This window comes from Alnus glutinosa, chromosome 5, assembly GCF_958979055.1.
Source record: "Alnus glutinosa chromosome 5, dhAlnGlut1.1, whole genome shotgun sequence".
NCBI classification, from domain to species: Eukaryota; Viridiplantae; Streptophyta; class Magnoliopsida; order Fagales; family Betulaceae; genus Alnus; species Alnus glutinosa.
The window spans coordinates 1,662,564-1,684,136 of NC_084890.1; the positions used below are offsets into that span (position 1 = coordinate 1,662,564).

The 21,573-nt window shown below is 35.4% G+C and overlaps 3 protein-coding genes across 3 annotated transcripts; 1 reads left to right on the forward strand and 2 right to left on the reverse strand.

Moving 5' to 3' along the window:
• The first annotated feature begins 4,104 nt into the window (after positions 1 to 4,104).
• LOC133868292 (uncharacterized membrane protein At1g16860) lies at positions 4,105 to 8,321 on the forward strand. Its single transcript, XM_062305108.1, has 4 exons — positions 4,105 to 5,056; positions 6,987 to 7,142; positions 7,230 to 7,441; positions 7,641 to 8,321. Exons 1-4 carry the CDS (start codon positions 4,334 to 4,336, stop codon positions 7,831 to 7,833), a joined length of 1,284 nt encoding a protein of 427 aa, XP_062161092.1. The 5' UTR covers positions 4,105 to 4,333; the 3' UTR covers positions 7,834 to 8,321.
• A 294-nt stretch (positions 8,322 to 8,615) lies between these two features.
• Positions 8,616 to 12,102, reverse strand: LOC133868293 (tropinone reductase-like 3). The gene is made up of 6 exons (XM_062305109.1): positions 11,742 to 12,102; positions 10,275 to 10,391; positions 9,638 to 9,772; positions 9,243 to 9,368; positions 9,042 to 9,143; positions 8,616 to 8,934 (listed from the first exon to the last, which is right to left on the reverse strand). The coding sequence occupies exons 1-6, from the start codon at positions 11,880 to 11,882 to the stop codon at positions 8,785 to 8,787; spliced, it is 771 nt and encodes a 256-aa protein (XP_062161093.1). The 5' UTR covers positions 11,883 to 12,102; the 3' UTR covers positions 8,616 to 8,784.
• A 1,758-nt stretch (positions 12,103 to 13,860) lies between these two features.
• LOC133868464 (EH domain-containing protein 2) lies at positions 13,861 to 21,233 on the reverse strand. Its single transcript, XM_062305365.1, has 17 exons — positions 20,962 to 21,233; positions 20,016 to 20,133; positions 19,844 to 19,923; positions 18,916 to 18,984; positions 18,782 to 18,839; positions 17,867 to 17,922; positions 17,717 to 17,759; positions 17,574 to 17,632; positions 16,472 to 16,585; positions 16,184 to 16,286; positions 16,032 to 16,081; positions 15,326 to 15,454; positions 14,945 to 15,196; positions 14,760 to 14,839; positions 14,532 to 14,658; positions 14,307 to 14,450; positions 13,861 to 14,221 (listed from the first exon to the last, which is right to left on the reverse strand). Exons 2-17 carry the CDS (start codon positions 20,098 to 20,100, stop codon positions 14,036 to 14,038), a joined length of 1,635 nt encoding a protein of 544 aa, XP_062161349.1. The 5' UTR covers positions 20,101 to 20,133; positions 20,962 to 21,233; the 3' UTR covers positions 13,861 to 14,035.
• Between the last annotated feature and the right edge of the window lie 340 nt (positions 21,234 to 21,573).

Here is a 21,573-nt window from a genome sequence, read left to right on the forward strand (position 1 = left end):
TATATGGTGCCGTATTATTTACTAGTTTTAAATTACTTGACAATATATACACTAATAAAAATGTAAAATCTAATTAATCTAGACGGTCATAAAATGAATCATCTCCACCTTATCCTAATTAGTGTTAGAGTGGGGCCGTTTGTTGGCAAATTTGGAGTGGCCGTTGATAAAACAAGCTTTCAATCTTTAAGAACAAAAAGAAAGATGCAAAGGTAGCAAGGAGACGTAATTTTCAATTTTCAAAAAAGAGAATCCTCAATCCTTTGCAAAAAAGAGAGAGGCTTTAGAACAAGACTACTATTTATCAATAGGCAAGTCTGCCCCCCACGAGCAAATTTAATGACGATAATGCCCATGTAAAGTTTATAAGATTTTTGATATCTCAATTGGGATAATTTACAAACCACTTTCCCCTCCTACAAAATCATTGTGTTCTAGCCTCTTCCCCGGCCTTAATTCTTTCATAATTAAACATGAAAATCCCTAGTCCACACGCAACCTCAAATTCTAGCTCCCACGACCACGGGCGCAACTTATTAGTAAGGATGTCAATTCGTGTTTTTGTGTCGGGTTCGAGTCGCGTCGAAATATTATTAAGAGCGATAAAAAAGGGTATGTTTAGTTTATACAAATTTTAATTGTTATTTGTGTACGTAAGTCTATATAAATGAGACAAAAATTAGCGTAGTAGTAGTTGGACAGCTGCATTCAATCTTGCATTATTGTTGTCAAACATATACGAATACTTTTTGTGATTTCTAATTAACCAAAAATTAAAAAAAAAATAAAAAAAATTCTAAGTACTTTGACCCTTGGGCCGACAAAAAGCATTCTTTTTATGGGTAAGACTTATAAGTTTCAATAATTAAATAGAAGTAAGATACACATAAGACGCAACAAGATTAAAGCAATAAATTAAAAATAAGCTTAATAAATAACTTGATCCAATAAGAAAGGGCATACAATTTTCTTTGACTTAGATTAGAGGGATTTTATTTTTATCTAACTCAATTTATATAATATTTTAATTAATATATGAGAATAATCATTAAAATAATATGTGCTTTTCATATATTTAAACAACTGTTTTACGTATTAGATGGGAGGATTTGGAGATTTTCTTTGTTTTTTTTTATTTAAAAAGAAAAGAAAAGAATCTGCTGGCAGGCACACCAAAAGCATTTGGTGAAGTGGAGATGCTGAAATTCACGTGAACTTACCAACTCATCCTTATTTGACCTATTTCCTAGGTTGGCTCCATCCCTAGAAGATACTTTAAGTAGGTTTTAACCACGACGATAAGAGGATTTTGTTTAGACTAATCTTTGGATGCATATCGTGTTGGTAGGTACGTTGGCCTAAGATGCCTATAGAGAAGATGAAATGTAAGGAGGAAAGTTTATCGAGTCGGGTCGGGTGTGTCGATAAAAACGTCTCTGATACTTAAGTCAATAAAAGTACTTAAAAAATTAGTATGAGAGGCAAAATAAAGGAAACTTGACATGACAAAAACGTTAGAATATGTGATCATACTTGCAATAGTTGCTTTATGTATTATTCCTTTTGTATAACTGTTTAGCCAGACGGCGCCTTTTGGTTGGCCATGTTGAGATTGTAGAGAGTATCTTACGTACCCGCATTGTGTAGTGCCGCTCCTCAATGGGCATCGATCGATAGTGGGACATGTTCATGGAAGGAGTAACAAATATTCCCTTTTAAGTAGGCTAGTAACTGTCACTCGTATCATTCAATAAACGGTTAAAATGAAGTGGCGGGGTGAAAATTCTCTGAAACACATTCATTGGGCATCTCCAATTACTCAAAGGGCCTTGACACAGTGCTCGATTGGTTATTGGCTCTGGGCCTTGCTTCTCGGCCTAAAATGTCCATCTTAATTGACAGGCCTCGATAATTAAGTACACTATATCGTTTTTATTTTCATATGAAAATCACTTATTATTATATTAGTCTTATTAAAAATATATATAAGAATCACATGCTTTAAGAACAAATGTTAATTTAATAGATTGAGATGAAAGAATCTCATCCAACATCATTTGAAGAAAAAAATTATCTTTATCAAGTCATATTTTTTTATTTATTATTTATCAGGTCATATTGGATACTGAAGAGAGATATAATGATATGATTAAATACTAAAGATAGTTATAATGATATGATTAAGTGGAGTTTAAAACTCTTAATTTATATTATTTAAGATATTTAACAAAATTCAGCTCATCACTTGGCTTCTCCCATGAGATTTTAGTGCATAAACACCCACATGAGCTCTTAACATCCTACTTGAGCCAAGTCTGTTAAAAAAAAAAAGAAAAAAAAACTGTTTGTCTGTACAAGGATATATTCCCCCACTGTGCAGCCTTTTTATAAACCCTGGGGAGGCATCAATTTCACCACCGATCTTCGGATGCCGACATTGCCCTCCAGAGTTGTACGTATCCTACTGACTGAAGAGTCAAAAAAGGATCCGCCGACATGGAGGGACCATCTCAATCTTTTTTCTACGCATCTGTTTAACCGCACCTCAAACTCGCTTTCTTATTTCTTAAACAAAGAATAAAATTAAAAATTATATTTTTATTCTATAATTATTTTATATTGATATATCAGTTTCCTTTTTTTTTAAAAAAAAATAAAATAAAATTAATATTGAAATAAAAAAATAAATAATTTTAGCATTATTCTTAAATAAAATTACAATTAAATCAAAGAAAAGTGGAAACTAAACTGGCTTTACCACCGTTAGATTTGATGAAACAGTAGGGCCCATATTCGTAGCATTGATGTGGACTGTAGATCTACCACTCGTCAGGAGTAAAAAAGATTTGGGTCCCATATACAGCCCAGATTTAATTCTGCAAGGGCGATTGTGATTGGATTTTATCCTCAACGGTCGGATATATCCCATGGTTATGCAGAATGTAACTCAATGTAGTTGCCGGAAATAAAAGAAAAATACAACCTAAAAGATTTTCTGGCCAGCAGATCTGCGTCGTAGGTCCATCAACCCACACCGCTAACCTCCTAATGGGACCAATGGATGAGTTCGATCGTGACAGATAATAAAGAAGAATAACTGGTTTTCAATGAGGATAAAATTCCCCCAACAATGTTCTCTTTGTTATTAACCAGATTCTCTGTTTGGAATTGCATTCAAAAATAATTTATTTTTTGAAAAGTGCATTTTGACTATTTTTACTTCGGTAAATGTTAAATAAATATGATAAATAAGTGTGTAAAATAAAATTTACCCATTATTAAAATCTTAATAGCCGTTTATAATTAATAGTTTTGGATTTTCTTACTTTAGCATTAATTATTTTTTTTAAAAATGTTGTTAAAGAAACTTTAATTTTCTCTTAGCAATATATCTCATTAAGTTGTGTATTGAAAATTAAAATCTAGATCGTTTATTATAAATTATAATTATAATTTTAAGAACCCTAATTTGATAAGTTTTGACTGCCATTAGTCCATTAGAGATGTGCACTTACTTTGTGAGTCAACAATTTATAAATGGGAATAACTTGCAAAATTAAGATTAATTACAATATTTTCATTTCCCACATACCAAGGTGACAAAACCCTTTAGTGTAGACCAAAAAATAAGTGACATGACATTTTTTAGATTATATGATGAAGTTGATTGGTGTTGAAGGACGATACGTATGCAAATATCAAATCACTATGCACTTTCTAATCTCAAGGAGGATTTAAAAAAAAAAAAAAAAAAAGTTTAACAATAAATAAGAGAAATTATAAATAAGACATGGGAACATCTAACAATATGAACTTAAATATTTGAGTTCAAATAATTTGAATGAAAATTAGTGAGATCTCCATGTTTGTTAATATGTTTTGGATTTTATTATTTATTTGAAAAAATGTTTTAAAATGATATTAAGGTAAAAACATATTTTTTTATTTTGATGAGTATTTTATGAAAAAAAATAAAAAAAAAAACATTTCGCATATCCGTACTGTTTATTTTTTTTAATGAATAATATTAGTGTGAGAGGTGATGAACAAAAAGGTCAATTCACTCACTCACTCACTATCAGTCCTCAAAACAACGAATTAATCAGCCCCCCCGAGTGGAACTGATTCGATAACGAACACTGTGCCGCAATTTGAAGACGAAGACAGGGATACACACGTCATTATATCAAAACGCAGTCCCATTTCCGCCATTTCACCCCCAACCTCCCACCATCAGCACCTCCTTTCACCTCCTCTACCTACACACACACAGTCACACACACTCTCTCTCTCTATCTCTCTCTCTCTCGCACAACTCTCTCTGTGTACAGAAATGGGCAGTCGAACGACGTCGCACCAGCTGAGCGGTGGGCTCTACGTTTCAGGCAGGCCGGAGCAGCAGGCCAAGGAGCGGCCCACAATGGCGTCACGCGCCATGCCGTACACGGGCGGTGACGTTAAGAAGTCCGGTGAGCTTGGCAAAATGTTCGACATCCATCAATTCCTCGATCCTTCATCCACCGGTCCTCCTCCTACCAAGTTATCCCGCCCCTCCTCCTCCTCATCCCACTCCCAGCACAACAGCGGATCCGTCCGATCCGGGCCCAACTCCGGCCCGATCCCCAAGAAATCCTCCGGCCCGATACCTCTCCAGCCCACGGGTCTTATCACCTCCGGGCCCATCGGGTCCGGCCCGCTTGGATCCTCCACGGGCCGTCGGTCGGGGCACATCGAGCCGCCCGGAAAGGCGGTGTACGGTTCTTCGGTGACGAGCTTGGCGGGGGAGAAGAAGGTACGGGCGATGAGGTTGCCGAAGGCGGCGGTGTGGGTGGTGGTGGTGGCGGTGGCGATGGGGCTGCTGGTGGGGGCGTTTCTGATGGTGGCCGTGAAGAAGGCGGTGGTGCTAGTGGCGGTGGGGGGCGCGGTGGTACTGGTTCTGGTGGCCATGACGTGGAATTGCGTGTGGAGGAGGAGAGGGTTGCTAGGGTTTGTAAGGGGGTACCCCGACGCGGAGCTCAGGGGTGCTATTGACGGACAGTACGTCAAGGTCACTGGGGTAATTTCACTCTCAGCACCTTTCTTTGCTGGAAATCTATGAAATTGTCTTTGCGTAATTGAAATGAAGAGTAGCCGATCGTAATCATTGTTGTTCTAGTGTTTAATTACCAGTCGTGATTAACGGATACTGTTAGCTAGGGGGAAAAAAATAGAGAGTGATTTTTTTTTTTTTTTTTTTTTTTTTTGATATTGACATTTTGAATATTAGGATGCTGAATGATGTCGAATGTGGAATTTTGATGATTCTACTTTGACCCGGGTGGTTTTGATTGAGATTGACATTTTGGGTGTCGTTCAGTTTACCTACTTATCTATTTTATTTATTATTATTATTATTATTATTATTTTTTCGGATTTGTTGGGCTGACAAAAATGTTCATTAGTAAGGTGAAGGAGGTGTAGATAAAGTGTTCGCTTGGTAAAATTGTGGTTCGGCTTTTAAAATCTTGTGTTATTAAGAACGCACCCCTTGGAAAAAACATGATTTTCTTTCACGTTTTTAGACTGCTATTTTTTTAAACACACTCCCAAACAAAACACTTTACATGATGTTGTTTAAATGTGTGTGTTTGGCCTACAAAATAGCCGGGGCAAATGCACTCAAAGTGCAAATGAAACTGAATATTTTTACTTGCACCTTGGATGGTGCGGATTACTTTGCAAGATACAAACTTGTTGAAGGTTTGGGGTCCATCTGACCGATGGGCTTCAGCAAGTAAAGTTATCAAGGATAGTGGCAAGGTTGCATGTGCTAGTTAGGCTTTGCGAGGGACCATATTTTGCTTCTATAGGGGTTAAAGGATATAGAATTCTGTAAGGGCACCGTGAACCTGGCTTTGGGTGTGGGTTCTGGTAGTAATCTTTTATTCTGCCCTGATATTTTTACTGCTCTGATGAATGTAAACTACTTGGACACCTTTAAAGGCCACTGGACTTAACCAATTTCTTAGGAGGCTCCCCAAGACTGATTTCAAGATGAGCTTTTCTAGGTGATCTATGCCAGTCAAATCATGATGCAGATGCATTTGAAAATTGGGGTCTTCGGTTTAATGTTGACAAGCTGATGCAATGTTTCGAATTTTGTTGGATGAGGGTGGAAGATACTATTGAACTTCCAGCTTCCTTGTAAACTCTGGTTCACCATTGAACAATGCATTTCTTTTTCTGCTTTCTAATGTCATATACTGGGTAATATCTTGGCCATTAATATGGAGGGTCTCTTTAATATTCATGTTGAATACAGTGAGTTGTATGAAAAATCCTGTTAAGAGTCTTGGTTTAGAGGCTGTTATTTTAGCCTCATCATTAACTGTTACTGGATAGATGGAGGCTGAAATAATCCAAGTGGCAGAGGAGTATTCTCGGAACATGAAAAAAGAAGAAAAAATTATTGGAGGTTTTTGATGGAGCTTCTCTAGGATTTACAGGCGAGTTTTATCACCACTGGCTATTTGGTGGGCATCCACTTCCTCAGGCTATCAAATATTCCATTCTCTGATATTAGGAATGTGTTCTGCTCAAAAAATTAGGATAACTTTTGTGCATGATTGATTCTCTCTTTTTGTTGTAATCTCCAACTTGAAGTGGAAGATTATTTTTCAAAAGCATTTACAAGTGTTACGATGTAGTATGTAGTGCTTCTTGTTCTGATATATCTCTAAATTCATCTGGTTCATCAGAATATATAAACTGGTTTTGGAATTTTATTTGTTGTAGAAGTTCCTTATCAGTAAACTTGAACAATTTGAGTTATATTTGATTAAATAACTAGAGCCTCATGTCTTTGAAAGGGGGAAGAGAGAGAGAGAGAGGGAAAAAAGAAAAAAAAAAAGAAAAAAGAAAAAGCAAATTCTGAAAGGACAGTTGATAAGTTTTTCTAATTATGATTTTCCTCAGGAGTAATGTGTCATCTTTATCTCTTCATGTAGGTTGTAACCTGTGGCAGTATTCCTTTGGAGTCATCGTACCAGAGGATACCTAGGTGTGTATATGTTTCCACAGAACTGTATGAATACAAAGGATTGGGTGGGAAATCTGCAAATCCGAAACACCGTTGCTTCTCGTGGGGATCTAGACATGCAGAGGTTAGTTTGTTGAACTAATTTCTATTGATTTTATAGTTTGAGAATCAAAGTTCTGTAAATGACAATTTAGTGACTTTTGATCAACAGAAATATGTGGCTGATTTTTACATATCAGACTTCCAAACTGGGTTAAGAGCATTAGTAAAAGCAGGTTATGGGGCTAAGGTTGCTGCATTTGTCAAACCAGCTACTGCAGTTGATGTAACAAAGGAAAACAGAGACTTATCTCCAAGCTTTTTACGGTGGCTAGCTGATCGCAACCTCTCTAGTGATGACCGTGTAATGCGCCTCAAAGAAGGGTATGCCCGTAATTGTCCTGATTGTTCTGTTTTGAGTGCTTTATCAAGACCATGCTTCTCAATGTCATATTTGCAGGATTTTGCATATGTATGTTTTGAGAACGGTAGATTCGAAGCTCATGACTTGATTTATTGAATTTTCAGTCTTCATTCTTTTTGCAATTGAAATGCTTCATAGAGGACATGTGTTGTATATCAGGTATATCAAAGAAGGGAGCACTGTAAGTGTGATGGGGGTTGTTCGACGCCATGAAAATGTGCTTATGATTGTTCCACCAGCACAGCCTGTCTCAACAGGCTGCCAGTGGGTCCGCTGCCTCCTCCCAACCTATGTTGAAGGACTAATTTTGACGTGCGATGATAATCAAAATACTGATGTGGTTCCTGTGTAAAAATTTTGCATTCCGTCTTTATGTTTCGATGATGTCGTGAGTAAATACCGGAAGGGACTGATGGAAATACGCCATGCTTCCCGACCACTCTGTTCTTTCTGTCCAAATTTGTAAGTGTATGTAAATCGCCATAGAAGATGCAGAGCAAGAAGCTCAAAACCGTAATAGTTAATGAACTCTACATGGAGAGGTTAAGACGCGGTGAGGATGTTGATGGAGATAACGCGGAAAACTGATTTCCCATATCAAGAAGTTAGAAGATGGTGTATTGTGAAGAAGCAGCACATTTTGATTTGTGCTAATTTAATATGTACATATGTCGTCCGAGTTGCCCCAAGTGTTCAAAGTGTTTGCTACTCCCAGTTCTACCACGGAAATTAGAATTATCAGTATGTATGTTTTCTTATCTGATTCTAAATTTGTTTTTATTTCATAGTGTGAATTGTTTATGAGGATCCCATCAATGTTCATATTCTCTATTCATGATACGTAAAGAAAGCTCTCCATTCTAGTTTATTATCTTAGAACGTGTACTTGGGACGATATCGTAAAACACATTCCAAAGTTGGCTTGCAAGCGCCGTTGGGGTGGCTGAACCACACCCTTGGTCACGGATGGAGGCACCTCTAAACTGGCTATTAAAGGTGGCTGAACAACTTCTTTTGGTCATAATGGGTGGTTTAGTCACCTCTATTGATTATTCCGATGGCTTGCAAAAGTCACATTTTCTTCTCTTATGCTTTCGCAATTTGGAATGAACGGTTCAGATCAGAGTATTGCACTGGATGTCAAACGGAGATTATATATATATATATATATACTGGCTTCTTTCCATATTCAGGTCTATAATAGATTACATGTAACTTGTGACTTTATAGTTCTTGCATTCTAATCATCCCATTGAAAACAAGTAAATAAATCAATGGGTTATTGAGAAAAGAAGAAAGGGAATTAGAGTCTCGAGGGCGTCCCTCCCCCGACCACCAGAGTTTCTCCTGTTATATAAGCTGCATCATCAGAAGCCAAAAAGGCAGCAGCAGCAGCCATGTCTTGAGTGGTACCGAGCCTGTTAAGTAAAGACTTCGCCTCGATCTCCTGCTTCTGCAACAGATTAAACCCATTTTTGATTAATTGCAGAGATCAATGTTCAACATCTTCTGAAGGGGGGCAAAGTGCAGACAAGCAACTTGGGATGAATATGAACTTACAACAGATTCATCTTCTATAAGGGATGCGGCAAAGTACGTTGGTACAAAACCCGGAGCAACACAGTTTACACGAGTATCCGGGGCCATCTCGGCTGCGAGAGCCTAAATGAAGATCAAGAAAGAATAAGAACATGAAAAGAAGACATTCATGATTTGAGAAGTTCTTGAATAAACAAGAGGAATTTGGGAACCAAGTCACACCTTGGTAAGCCCAAGAAGCGCCGTTTTAGTCACTGCATACATAGCCATGGAAGGTGGTGGTTGGTAGGCGGTGATAGAAGAGATTATAACCACCGAAGAACCCTTCTGCAAGTAAGGAGCTACATCCTGTAAAAATTAAAGAAGCGAGTTTCAAAACGTTTACAAATCACACCAACAATGTCAGCACATGAAGACCACAAAGAGAAGAACTATCAGCTGTGAGAAAAGTCTATGGAAAAGGTTAGCAAGGCCACTAAGTACTATAGACCACTGGCATAGTATCCATAAGAACAAACAAATAGGTAAGACACTGTGACGCTAGCCATATTATAGAAATCCAGTATAGATCTGCCATGCTTGCCCCTACAATGAAGAACATTCTCTAGAGAAATTACCTTTAAAATAAGTATGGAGGATTTGACATTTATCTCCCACAGTTTGTCCAGTACAGATTCTTTCGTTTGCAAAATGGGATCAGTAGAAGGATTAGCAGCAGCATTGGATACAACCACATCTACTTTTCCATATCTCTGCATTAGTAAAGACAGATGTGCTTACATTAAACATGAAACTTGCCCTCCAAAGAAAAAGTACGCACATACGACCAGATGCTGTGATCAAGAAAGCATGCATGTTAAAATATGGCAAGATGCTGTGATCATTATGGGAAGAACTTATCATTTAAAAAAGTGATCAAGCCCTTTGGCAGCAGATTAGATTATAGATTTCACTACTATAGTATGATAGTTACTAAGCTTCAGCATGAAATAGCCACCCATTACTAATCATGAAACAAAAAGGTATTGGGAAATTAACCAAGTCCAGCTGTAGAACTTCTCTGACTTCCAAAGCAGAAACCATATCAATTTGAGCATTTCCTTTCTTCTTCTTCTTTTTCGTTCTTTTTTTCTCTTTTTTTTTTTTTTTTTTTTTCTTTCAAAACTAAAACTTTCTAAAGTTCCTAGATTTATTTATTTCCTTTTTTTTCTGGGTGATTCGTACAAAGATCTACTATTCAACTTCATTTCTCACCTGAACAGTCTTGTCTATGAGGTTCTTCCTTTGTTCTGCACTAGACACATGACAAACGACACCCAAAACTTCGATTCCTCGAGCTTTGAGTTTTTCAACTGCCTCATCTACATTTTTCTGTAACAATTTCACCACACAAAAAAAAATCAACATAATATATCTATAAAAAAACAACACGAGACTTATTGCCTTGTTGCTTATATAAGTCAAGAAAAGAAGAAAATCAAATTCTTTGTTTTTTTTTTTTTTCCTAACATTCCAGATTTCATTTTTCTTTTTCTATTGTCAGTTCTCTATGCATTAAACTGAGGCCAAAAGAAAATCCAACTTGAAAGGAATTCATACATACTCATTTGAATATTAATCAAATGATTAAATCCATAATTGTTTATGAGTTTAAGTTTTTGGGATAAATGGAATTGTAATCTGGTATCAGAGCAAATGTATTGAGTTCGAACCTTATCCCCATCATTTACCTCTCATTTCAATTTAATATTTCAAATATTGGGCCTCACTTATTATTATTATTTTATGACGAGGAACCCCTCCAAGGCAGGCCACTTCGTGTACCCACCCCTGTCAGGTAAATCCCGAATATGTGTAAAGCGCCCCCTCCGCACAGATCGGATAATACTCCAGCTTCATTGGCAGGCTGGCCCCAAGAAATTGTTTGCATCAAAGGGGATTCGAACCTTAGACTTCATAGGACTACCACAAAAACCAATACCCTTACCACTTGAGCTTCACTTGTTAAGGAAGAGTTTGAGCCACATGAGAGTAATAAAATATTAATTAAATAATTAAATTAATCATTTTCTATCAACTTAAGCTTTTGAAATAAGTGTTGATTTAACAATACTTACGTTCACATATCGATTCTTAAAATATTAATTAAATGATTAAATCAATAATTTTTTATTGACTTAAACTTTTGAAATATAAGTGATAAGCGGTGATTTGACAATAGCCAGGTTCACATATCGATCCCAAAGAATAAAATAAAAAATTGAACATACCCCCAAATCCCACCTTACCGTTCCACTTCCACTACAACCTTTCAGGGGTCAAAAAGCATATCACCCAATTAATTAAAATAAAATAAAATTAAGTACATATATTTCCTGAAGAAAATAAAGCACAAGCGTGGAATGTGGGGGACATTATATGTATAATTAAATGTTAAAACAAATTCTAATTCCTGACGAATTCAGCTCTAACTCTCCGTCCAAGTAAACCTGATACCAACATTAGAATTAGCTGAGATAAAAACTTCATTTTCTCAAAATCTAAACAACATAAATTTCAGGGTTCCATTTCCTGATCTCAGATTTCAAAGCAATCAAAGATAAAGTAGAAAAAGAAACCAACTTTGTCTAGAATTGAGAAACCCCAGATGAACTAGAGTGTAATTACACCAAAATATGAACCAACAACCGAAAATTGAGAGGGAGCGAGTCACCCACAAACCTGTTTGCGAGAAGACACGACGACAGAGGCACCTTCCAGGCCGAGCCGCTCGGCTATGCCGAAGCCAATGCCCTGAGTCGAAGCCGTTACGATCGCCACCTTCCCTTCAAATCTCTTCCCAATTTTCGTCGTCTTCTCCATTTTCCCGTCAAATCTGGTACCGAATTCTATCTCAGAACCAGAAATAAGATTAGTCGTCGGATCTTAGTATGCGTTTCTTGGGATTCGCAATCGATATGCTGCCGACTGCTGATTGAAGATATTTTGGATTGTTTCAATGGGACAGGATATTTCGTCGCCGGCTGTAGAGAACGGGAGAGAGAGTTAGAGTAGTGATTGGCAGGGGAAACGTCCCCTGCCCTCCCCTTTTAATTAAAAAACAAATTTTTTTTTTTATCAAAAAAATGACTTCTGATGTCATCATAAGTCAATTTTTGAATAAAAAAATTATTATTTTTTTATTCAAAAAGCCGGTTGGAAGACGGTAAGACGTCTCCTACCCTCACTTTTTGATAAAAAAAAATTGTTTTTTAATTAAAAGGGGAGGGCAGGGGACGGTAAAACGTCCCCCGCCAATCACAATTCCCCATCATTCCCCGAGTTGAATAGTGGAAAAAAAAAATTTGACTTGGAAATTCCACATCAAGTGTAAAAAATTGGGAGTAAGAGTAGCATTTTTCATTGCACAGAAATTTCTTACGATAAGAAATTTTCTACGACCCACATATAAGAGAATTCCTAGTAGCATCACCAAAATGAGCTAATTTAATGAAAACACTAAAAAATCACTCAATTTTGATGAGTAGTATTCATTCACCAACTTTCTTACCAATTTTGTTTTTTCTTTCTCTCTCACATGATCACAACATTTTTTTTTCCTTCCTTTCTTCTCCTATTTGCTTATCCTATTTCCCATCTCTCACACACGATGATATCCTTTTTTCATAGACATGAAAGTTTCTTTGTCCCCGATATAAACTTTGTGGTTCTTTCATTTATCTTTTCTTTCTTTCTTTCTTGAATTTGGTTTAGAAGCAAATGAAAACTTCTATAAATTTCTTAGCAATGATCTAATCTCAAGATGAAGATGTATGGTAGCTTGTTGTATAAAAAGATTAAATAGATAAAAAAAATAAAGAAATCTGAAAAATATTATTTAAATGGAATAGTAATAGTAAATAGTAAAAATTGTGAGGTTGTTGAGGGAATTTTTAAAAAATGGCTTACCAGAATAGAGAAAAGTAGTTTTTAGCTATTTTGGTGAGTAAAATTTGGTGAGACTACTAGGAATGTTTTAAAAATGACAAGTGTCCTTTACACATGTGAGAAGCATATGTTTTTTTATTAATGCTATTAAAAAAGCATGTAAAAAACACATGCTATTTAAATAACATGTGCTTCTCACATGCCAATGAACACATGTCAATTTTATATGTAGGTTGTAAGAAATTTCCTACAAAGCGGTTTGTAAGAAATTTCTATCATTTTTCATTAGTTTTTGGTCCGTTTGAGGTTGCGACTTAAAAAAGTGCGATTTAAAATAACGATATTAGAATATGCAATTTAAAACAGTAAGTTTTAAAATCGCAATTAAGCGTTTGACAAAATTACAGTTTAGCCTTTAAAATTGTAAATTAGCTTTTAAAAATCTGTGTTTTCAAAAAAGCACCCTTTTGCGATTTGAAAGCAGATTTTCTGCTTTTTCAAATTATAATTTTTAAAAACGCAGTTCTCAAACGATTTAGCTTAAAATCGTTGTTGTATTAGGATCCTCTCCAGTTCAGTTGAAATGGAGAGTATCCAGTTAGTTGTAGCACATAACATTTTTGTTAAAAAAAATGTAAAAAGACAAAAATATTCCTCCATTTATAACTAACCGGATAAAATAGAACTAGAGAGGATCCTTTCCGTTGTTAGAGCATTCGCATTTAGCTTAACAATTAACAATTGTTTTTAGTTAAATTTTATATACATATACATATACAATTCTATTTTATTTTTTAAAATTTTTAATTTAGCATTATTTTTCCTGCAAAACATTCACCCAATGGATGGTCACTTCTTTGGTCCTGACTATTTGGGAGAGATCCGTTCTTATAAACCTGAACACAATCTGAGATTCACATTAAAGATGCATTTCAACATGTAAATCTCAAAAATACTAGACAAACAACAATACACATTAGAACCCGAAAAATAGAACATCTGATCTGCACCAGTTTACTACAAAGCATATAATAAAAAAGACAATTTCAACTCTTTTTCCTCACAGTACCAAACAAGTAGCAACATTTTTAGTCATAAGGATTTCTAAAATTCTTCAAGAGCTCTGGGATTTCATATCCAAGCATATCATCTACCGCTTGAATCATCTTCGGCTTCAATTTCTCAAATTTGTCGATGCTATAACCATTCAAGACCTCCCTGAAGTGCTCAACATTTGGAAAGTCACCTGCCGGAAGATGGAACTCCCTCTGGACCTATTTTGCAGAACGTACTAACAATCATAAACTTGCATGCACAACAGAGACAAATTAAGAGAGAGAGAGAGAGAGAGAGAGAGACCTTTCCAAATTCATCTTCTAGATTATCAATAAGTCGTTGTTGAGTCTTAGCTTTGCCCATCATGGCAGGCATCTCCTTCTTGAGATGACTAATTATATAGGCGTGGATCTTAGCAGCTCTAGCACGTTTCACAAATTCATTGATCTACAATGTGCACAATCAGACTAAGTTAACAAATGTGCATGACAAGTTGATTAAAGAACAGAAGGAATAGTATTAGCATACTCGACGGTCACAAGCCTTCTTTGGAATATCAATCAAATCTGCAAGGAGATCATCTTGTTCTTTCTCAAAAAGATCCCGCCCTATAGGGCCCTCCGTTCCCTCATCAACTGGCTTGTCATTGAATGAGCTGCAAAGCAAAAAAGAGGAGGTCAACTTAGAGTAAAAGAAATTATTTGAAGCAGTTCTAAAAGTATGACAAGCACGTCAAGATGAACAAAGCTAACCTACCCAATATAAACACGCACAACCTCTGGAGTATTTAAAACTTTTCCGAGTGACCACATCAATGCCCCATAAACTCTCATCAGCTAAATCATATGACATCAACATATAAGCAAGTCAGATTGTATTTATCGAATGATTCCAACTAAAAGGTAAACAGCAAATGAAAAATCAAAAAGCACACGTCTTACTTGTTGGGTATCAACTTGGTCAGCTTTATTTAGAACAACGCGTATTTTGTCATCGTTACCGCGTAGAGATGCAATGACACGTTTGAACTCATCACTGATATCAAGTTTATGGGGATCAAATAAAAGAAGAATAAGATCACATTTTGCTGCAAACCATGATATAACACCAGTGAAATCATAACTCCTTTGTGTTCGTTGCTTTTCTCCAGATAGAACCCCAGGAGTGTCTACAAATGTAATTTGATCTAACAACTATAAGCACAAGGGGAAAAGATTAGCTTCTTTAAGTGATGAGGATAATATTTATAATAAATATATTTTGGATAAATTTTAATTAAATAACAATCATCATACAAAAATAGTTGTCAATTTATTACTCACAGGATGAGGCATTTGAGAACACTCAAATTTTGATAAGAATGCTCCTCCAAAAGTTGTCAACCCACCAAATGGCATCTCTGCATTAACAGCTATAGTGTTCCCAGGAATACTCCTCTCATCAGGTCCAGACTAAATCCAAGAAGATAATAAGGTATTCACTATTACCATCAACATAATAAAATAAAAAACACTTGTAGAAAAGAAGAAGAAGAAAGTTTCTTGACCTGAAAAATCTACACACATAAGGCTAAACTCATTTGTTAGACACAATCTCTTGTGACAATATGGGCAGAAAAATAAATCACAATTCTACGGTATGCAAGAAAAAAAATACTTGGAAATATATACATGTTACTTGTAATGTATTTAGATCTGCATTCAATGTCTCACCCAGGAAAAAGAAAAAAAAGAGGAAAGGAGACATTCTTTGTCCATGTTGACTTAGTAGTGATAAATCTTTTTTTGATAAGTAACTTAGAAGTGATAAATCAAAAACAGTGAAATATTGGTGAAATTAGTAGGGATTGAATTTACATCCAAAATAAGTCTACAAAATATACATGTAGATAACAACTACAGAAAGCAAAAATACTCAAACACACACATTACAGAAAACAGCAATGGTAGTTCCTATCATGAAACAAAAAAAAACATTTCTACAGTTCATATAAACTTAACATGGGATGATGAGGATGACTTATTATACCATAACAACAACAAATCTGTCAGTGGTAGGCTCTGGTCCAATGTGAGCTCCTGTTCAAAGAGAAGAGTATAGTAAATCCGAGACATTTATCATCGATCAAGTCATATTAACAAACTAAAAGCGACAAACAGCAACAAATGAACTTAACTAACCTGGGTAGTTGCATCTTAGCAAATGTTTTATAAATGTTGTCTTTCCTGTTGAATATTGACCCAAAAGCATGACCATGGGCTTAGCATCAAAATCACTGTGAGTCTGAAAAAGAACAAATAAAAAATCAATCCTCAAAGTTACAAAAGCTTTCAAACCTAGAGTTGAAAACAAGCTAGAAAGAGAAGTATATCTCCATTTCCCAAACCACAATCTCTAGTTTAAATAGCAATAAACCAAAATATGATATCTAGTGTTGTATAAACTATAGATGTGTCAAGTCTACTCACCATCAAGGGAGAAACAAAATCATTAAAACGATATGTTACTTCCAGTGGCTTTAGCTTTTCAATGTACAATCTGTTCAAGCCATCAATGATTGATGTAACTGCATTGGGAGGAAGCTGAGTTGAGGGATGAAACACATTAGGAAATAAACCCGAAAAAGCTATCCTCATAACAACAAGTCTACCTTGTAAACTACAAGAATATAATGCCAAAAAAAGTTAAATATAAAGAAATATTAATCTTCTGAGAGAAAAAAGAAAAAGAAAAAGAAAAAAAGAAAAAGAAAAAAGAAAGATAAAATAATGAAGAAAAAAACTCAACCATAAGAAGAATGGATCATTGACTTCCTAAGAATTATTTGGCTTGTAGATAATAACAAATGGAGTTGACATTAAGTGGTAAACTCATCTATACTAAAGGGTAAATATTTCATACTAAGCTCATGTTTGCATCAGAAAACAATCATCCTCGCCAATGCGACAAGTGACAAAATGCTCTAGAATCTGTTTGATCAATTCCTGTTCAGATTTTGTCTACGCACTACAAGCAAGTTGCCAAATAGCCTTGCAAATATCTTGATTAGTTCATACTTTGATGGAGATGAAGTCAAAAGAAAAAGAAAACCATCCAATCATATGGAACAGAGGGAAAGTAAACGCATTCGGTTAATCAATTCATAATAAATTACTAATAACGAAAGAAAAACCCTAAAAAATGTAAAAGGGAGCATATCTATTCTCAAGCAACTGTTTACCAGAAATCTCAAACTCTTTACCAGAAAAAATCTGTCAGTCGCTCATGGGACCAATAGGTATATGATATATATATATATATATATATATATATAGAGAGAGAGAGAGAGAGAGAGAGAGAGAGAGAGGGATAGAGTTAAAAAAGTAAGAAAAAAATCTTCACAGACCTTTTGAACACAAAGGTCATTGAATAAGAAATTAAGCTCAATTTCTATGAAGAATATACCAATTTTTGACAGATACAGATTTTAAAAGAATCATAAAAGATAACGCAAAAAAAGACATGAAACATTTCAATTAAGATACCCAAAAAAAAGTCTCTCAATGACAAGTGGAAAAATGAAGATCTCACCTTCTTTGCTGATTTTGAACCAAACCATTGAGTTGATGGTGGTTGGGGCTGAACGAAACCTATAACACCAGTAAAACTAACATAATAAAAGACTGGTTAAACAATGTTACTCATAACATTGACAAATTAGAAAATTTACAAACCATTTACTTCAAGGTGGCCATTTATCGTCAAAGCCTTGGTTTTCTGAAGAGAGAGAGAGAGAGAGAGAGAGAGAGAGAAAAGAATCAATGGATTAATGATTTCAACCATTAAAGTACCAAGGAGGACAACTGGACAAGGAAGACTCTTACAGCTACTAAATCATCCAAACCTTCCAGCAATGGAGGTTTGATATTCTCGATGTCAGCTGTAATAAAAGAAAGGAAATGCATCAACCTAACTTGAACAAATAAAATACAAGAAAAGCAATGTTTTTATAGCATATGAAGCATAATATTCAAACTAGTCTTGAGGAACGGCTCATAAGGAACAACCCAAGGATCAAGCTTGGAGTTTCAATTCTTGATGCTAATGCAGCAATACTTGAATGGGATATGACATGCATATTCTTAAAGCTACATTTAAATGATACCAAAGAGGGTTGTTTTCTAAACTCCTTACAATGTTTGTTACATATATAAATGTTTAGTCTACATAGGGTTGTGATGCGCAACAAGGATGCCCATTAATTGATGGAGATGGGGATTACAAGTCCCGGATGCTACACTTTCTTTCACAATTCGATGTAATCAATTCTTGAAGTTTTAAGGACAGCTATATATCCCAGCTCATGTTAAAAGGAAGGTTTAATGCACATTGTTTAGCTTGAATCTAGGCCCCGTTTGAAATCCCCATTCCAAAACTAAACTTTATCTCATCTTTTAAAATCAAAATTAACTTTAATCATTTACAAGGACAGTGATGCTTACAATCATGCTTAGAAGTACCACTAAAGGTCCTGTACCTTGGCACCTAGCTTGCATATATAATTTTAATTTGAGCTATATGAGAATGTGAGGTTTATGATGCTGGACCCATCAGGTCCATATGCATGAATTCTTCAATTACTAATGTCAATGCGAGGAGTATCTAATCTCACAAAATTTATTATGAATTTGTTAAACTCATGAGTAAAAGCTCCAGTGCATATGCGTGCAAGCATGAGCAAGCTCATTGCTACACGTATGAGAAAGAGCAAAGCTAGTGAAACATATTCTTCTACTTGCCTGCAGTTTTAATGGTATCTGGGGTTAATTCGTGTCCTGCTTGTGCCAGGGAAACCAGCTGTACATTACAACAATTAGACAAAAGGCAAAAGGTTTTATTATAAAATCCCAGAAACAATAGTTCAATATACAACCTGCATCGCAGTGATGAAATCAGTAAAGCCCAAAAACCCTTGTCGCTTTGAATCTGCAATTGCCCACACCTTTGGAAACAAATAAGAAATAAATATGTAAGTTTTGAACAATCATTTCACTTATATTTGTTAAACTCAAGATAAAAACCATAAAACCCTTTGAAAAGGATAAGGTTAGTCAAAATACTTGAATATTATAGAAAATTTGCATAAATTGATCATGATAGGAGTAGGATTAAGATCCTCGGTAGAGTTATTAAACTCCAAACAAAAATTTTGACTAGATAATTTAAATTTTGGCAACTCGGATCCTCTAGAGTGCGAAGGTAGTAAAATCTAAATTATTTACTTAAAAATAATGATTCAAATTTTAAAAACTCCAACATAAATTTACCCAAAATATCCTAGAGGATCTTCATCCATAGAAGTAACATAACAAATCAAAAAATGGAAGGCCAAATACAAGCAGAATAGGTTTCTATAATACTATATCTAAGAGGACCAAATCAATTAAGGAAAAAAAATCATCTTTTATTATTTATCCTTCTTCAATTCAAAACTCAAAAGGTGCAAGCAACGGCAAGCTAAAGCACGTAGTAGTATCGATCTATGGAAACCCTTTCTTCATCCTAGGAAGCCTCACTAATAACAATAAATTTACTGAAATGCTAGGAGAAACAAAATCTACTTGAAAATATCACAAAAAAATGTCAACAAGAAAATTTCTGATAATACAACACACTATCATTGCTCAAGTGACACACCACACATAATCTAACTAAACTCCACAGGTGGTAAATCTTATCCAACTTTCTACATGTCAGTAAAAATACCTAAAATACGAGTCAAATCAAATCTACAAACCTAGATATGGATAAATTGCTGCCAAAGAAAAAGTTAAACAGTGAAAAATTGGACTATTGGAGACCTGCTTGAGTTCTGACCGAGATAACTTCGACATGGAGAAGAACTTAGTGGCGTCATTTCCAGTAATCCGACCATCTCCATCTAAAGGAAAGAATATTAGCAAATGATTTTCGTGATTTGATTCAACGAAATGAGGTTGATAATGATTAAGGAAGAGTGAAAAGAAAAGGTACCTGAATCAGCAAAGTTGAACCATTCCTGGTAGATCTTCTGGTGGTCTTTGGAGCACGAAGCGATCGGACCCGATCCTATCTCCATTCACGAGAACCAAGAGAAGCGAAAAGCCACTCACTTGGAAGATTGAAATTTTGAAATTAGAGAACTGGTTTTAGAGCATCCCTAACAAACTCTCCAAATTTTACCCAAATTTTAGCTAAAAATTCTACTTTTTTATTTTTTATTTTTATTTTAACTATTGCTTTTAAGAAACTTCCTACATCAAACTTTCTAAATATTTCTCTATTTTAACTAAATATTATTTTTTATTGGTTTTAAGCAAACAATTCTAACAACTTTAACTGTCATGAAAAGTTGCACCAAATGGCTTTGCTAAAACTTTGCAGATGTTTGAAAAATGAACAAACTCTAGTGAATTCAATTAAATCCTATGAACAAACGCTGCAGATAACCTTGAATCCTATTAAATTCCGAATGTATTCGTCTTTTTGTGAGTAGGACTTGATGCTTATCTACCTAAAAAAAGAAGAAAAAACAAAAAAAAGTCGAGTATTCTACTAAATACAGATAACATTTAATGCAGAACATGTTCATCCTCCATCAAGAAGCAAGCAAACGTGTTCTACATTAAATGTTTGACAGTAAAATCCATTGCAGATCAGAAGTTCAACAGCAAAATAATGACAAACCCAGATCACCAAAATCCTCAAAAGCATTAAGAAACCAAAACCATGACAAACCCATATCACTAAAACCCCCAAAATCCAGTGTAGATCAGAAGTTCAACAGCAAAATAATGACAAACCCAGATCAACAAAATCCCAAAAACAATTAACAAACCAAAATCATGACAAACCCATATCAACAAAATCCCCAAAATCACTTCAAAGGCATTTCAGAATTGAAACAAAATCCCAAAAATACTCAGATTAGAAGCAAAACCTGAGAATAGAAGCAGTTTACAAGACGCAAAATCAACACAAATCAAGTCTGTGGCGGAAGGCTCTGGAAGATCAAGTCCGTGAGATTTGAGGAGAGAGAGAGACAGAGAGAGAAAGGCATGAGAGGGGCTTCAGCAGCTTCAACACAAATCAACCAAAACTAAAAACAACACAGAACATGGCCTCTTCAGGAGCTTATCGGTTTTTATAACAGTTTTGGCGCTTGGGGGAATTCATTTGGATGTTGTTTTGAACCGGCGTCGTTTTGAGGTTGCTGTGGAGGGACGTCATCGTTTTAAGAGCTGATTGCGATTGAGCTTGGCTCCTGTGCGGGGTCAAATCAGATTGCTTTGTATTTCACTTTTGGAACGAGATAATCATGGCCGTAGAGAGACTGTGACTTGGGGTGGACCCCTTTGCAGTGGTTATTTTCCTGTCGGTTTATTTTTGAACTTTTAAATTTAAGCGCCATAATCACAGATTCACACTGTCCTTATCCAACAACAACAATAATAATAATAATATATATATATTTTACAATTTAATCCCTTAAATTGCCAACCATTTAACTAGTAAATTTACGAATTATTAACGTTTGAACTCAAGGCCCTCA

Excerpts from the sequence above, each read along its gene's own strand:
- LOC133868464 (XM_062305365.1), bottom strand. The coding sequence starts at position 20,100 with ATGGAGATAGGATCGGGTCCGATCGCTTCGTGCTCCAAAGACCACCAG. Across the intron at positions 18,985-19,843 it reads CTCGGTCAGAACTCAAGCAG|GTGTGGGCAATTGCAGATTC; the intron begins GTCTCCAATAGT and ends TTGTTTCCAAAG. Across the intron at positions 18,840-18,915 it reads ATTTCATCACTGCGATGCAG|CTGGTTTCCCTGGCACAAGC; the intron begins GTTGTATATTGA and ends TGTAATGTACAG.
- LOC133868293 (XM_062305109.1), bottom strand. The coding sequence starts at position 11,882 with ATGGAGAAGACGACGAAAATTGGGAAGAGATTTGAAGGGAAGGTGGCG. Across the intron at positions 9,144-9,242 it reads CGCTTCTTGGGCTTACCAAG|GCTCTCGCAGCCGAGATGGC; the intron begins GTGTGACTTGGT and ends ATCTTCATTTAG. Across the intron at positions 8,935-9,041 it reads TTATAGAAGATGAATCTGTT|AAGCAGGAGATCGAGGCGAA; the intron begins GTAAGTTCATAT and ends AATCTGTTGCAG.
- LOC133868292 (XM_062305108.1), top strand. The coding sequence starts at position 4,334 with ATGGGCAGTCGAACGACGTCGCACCAGCTGAGCGGTGGGCTCTACGTT. Across the intron at positions 5,057-6,986 it reads AGTACGTCAAGGTCACTGGG|GTTGTAACCTGTGGCAGTAT; the intron begins GTAATTTCACTC and ends CTCTTCATGTAG. Across the intron at positions 7,143-7,229 it reads GGGGATCTAGACATGCAGAG|AAATATGTGGCTGATTTTTA; the intron begins GTTAGTTTGTTG and ends TTTGATCAACAG.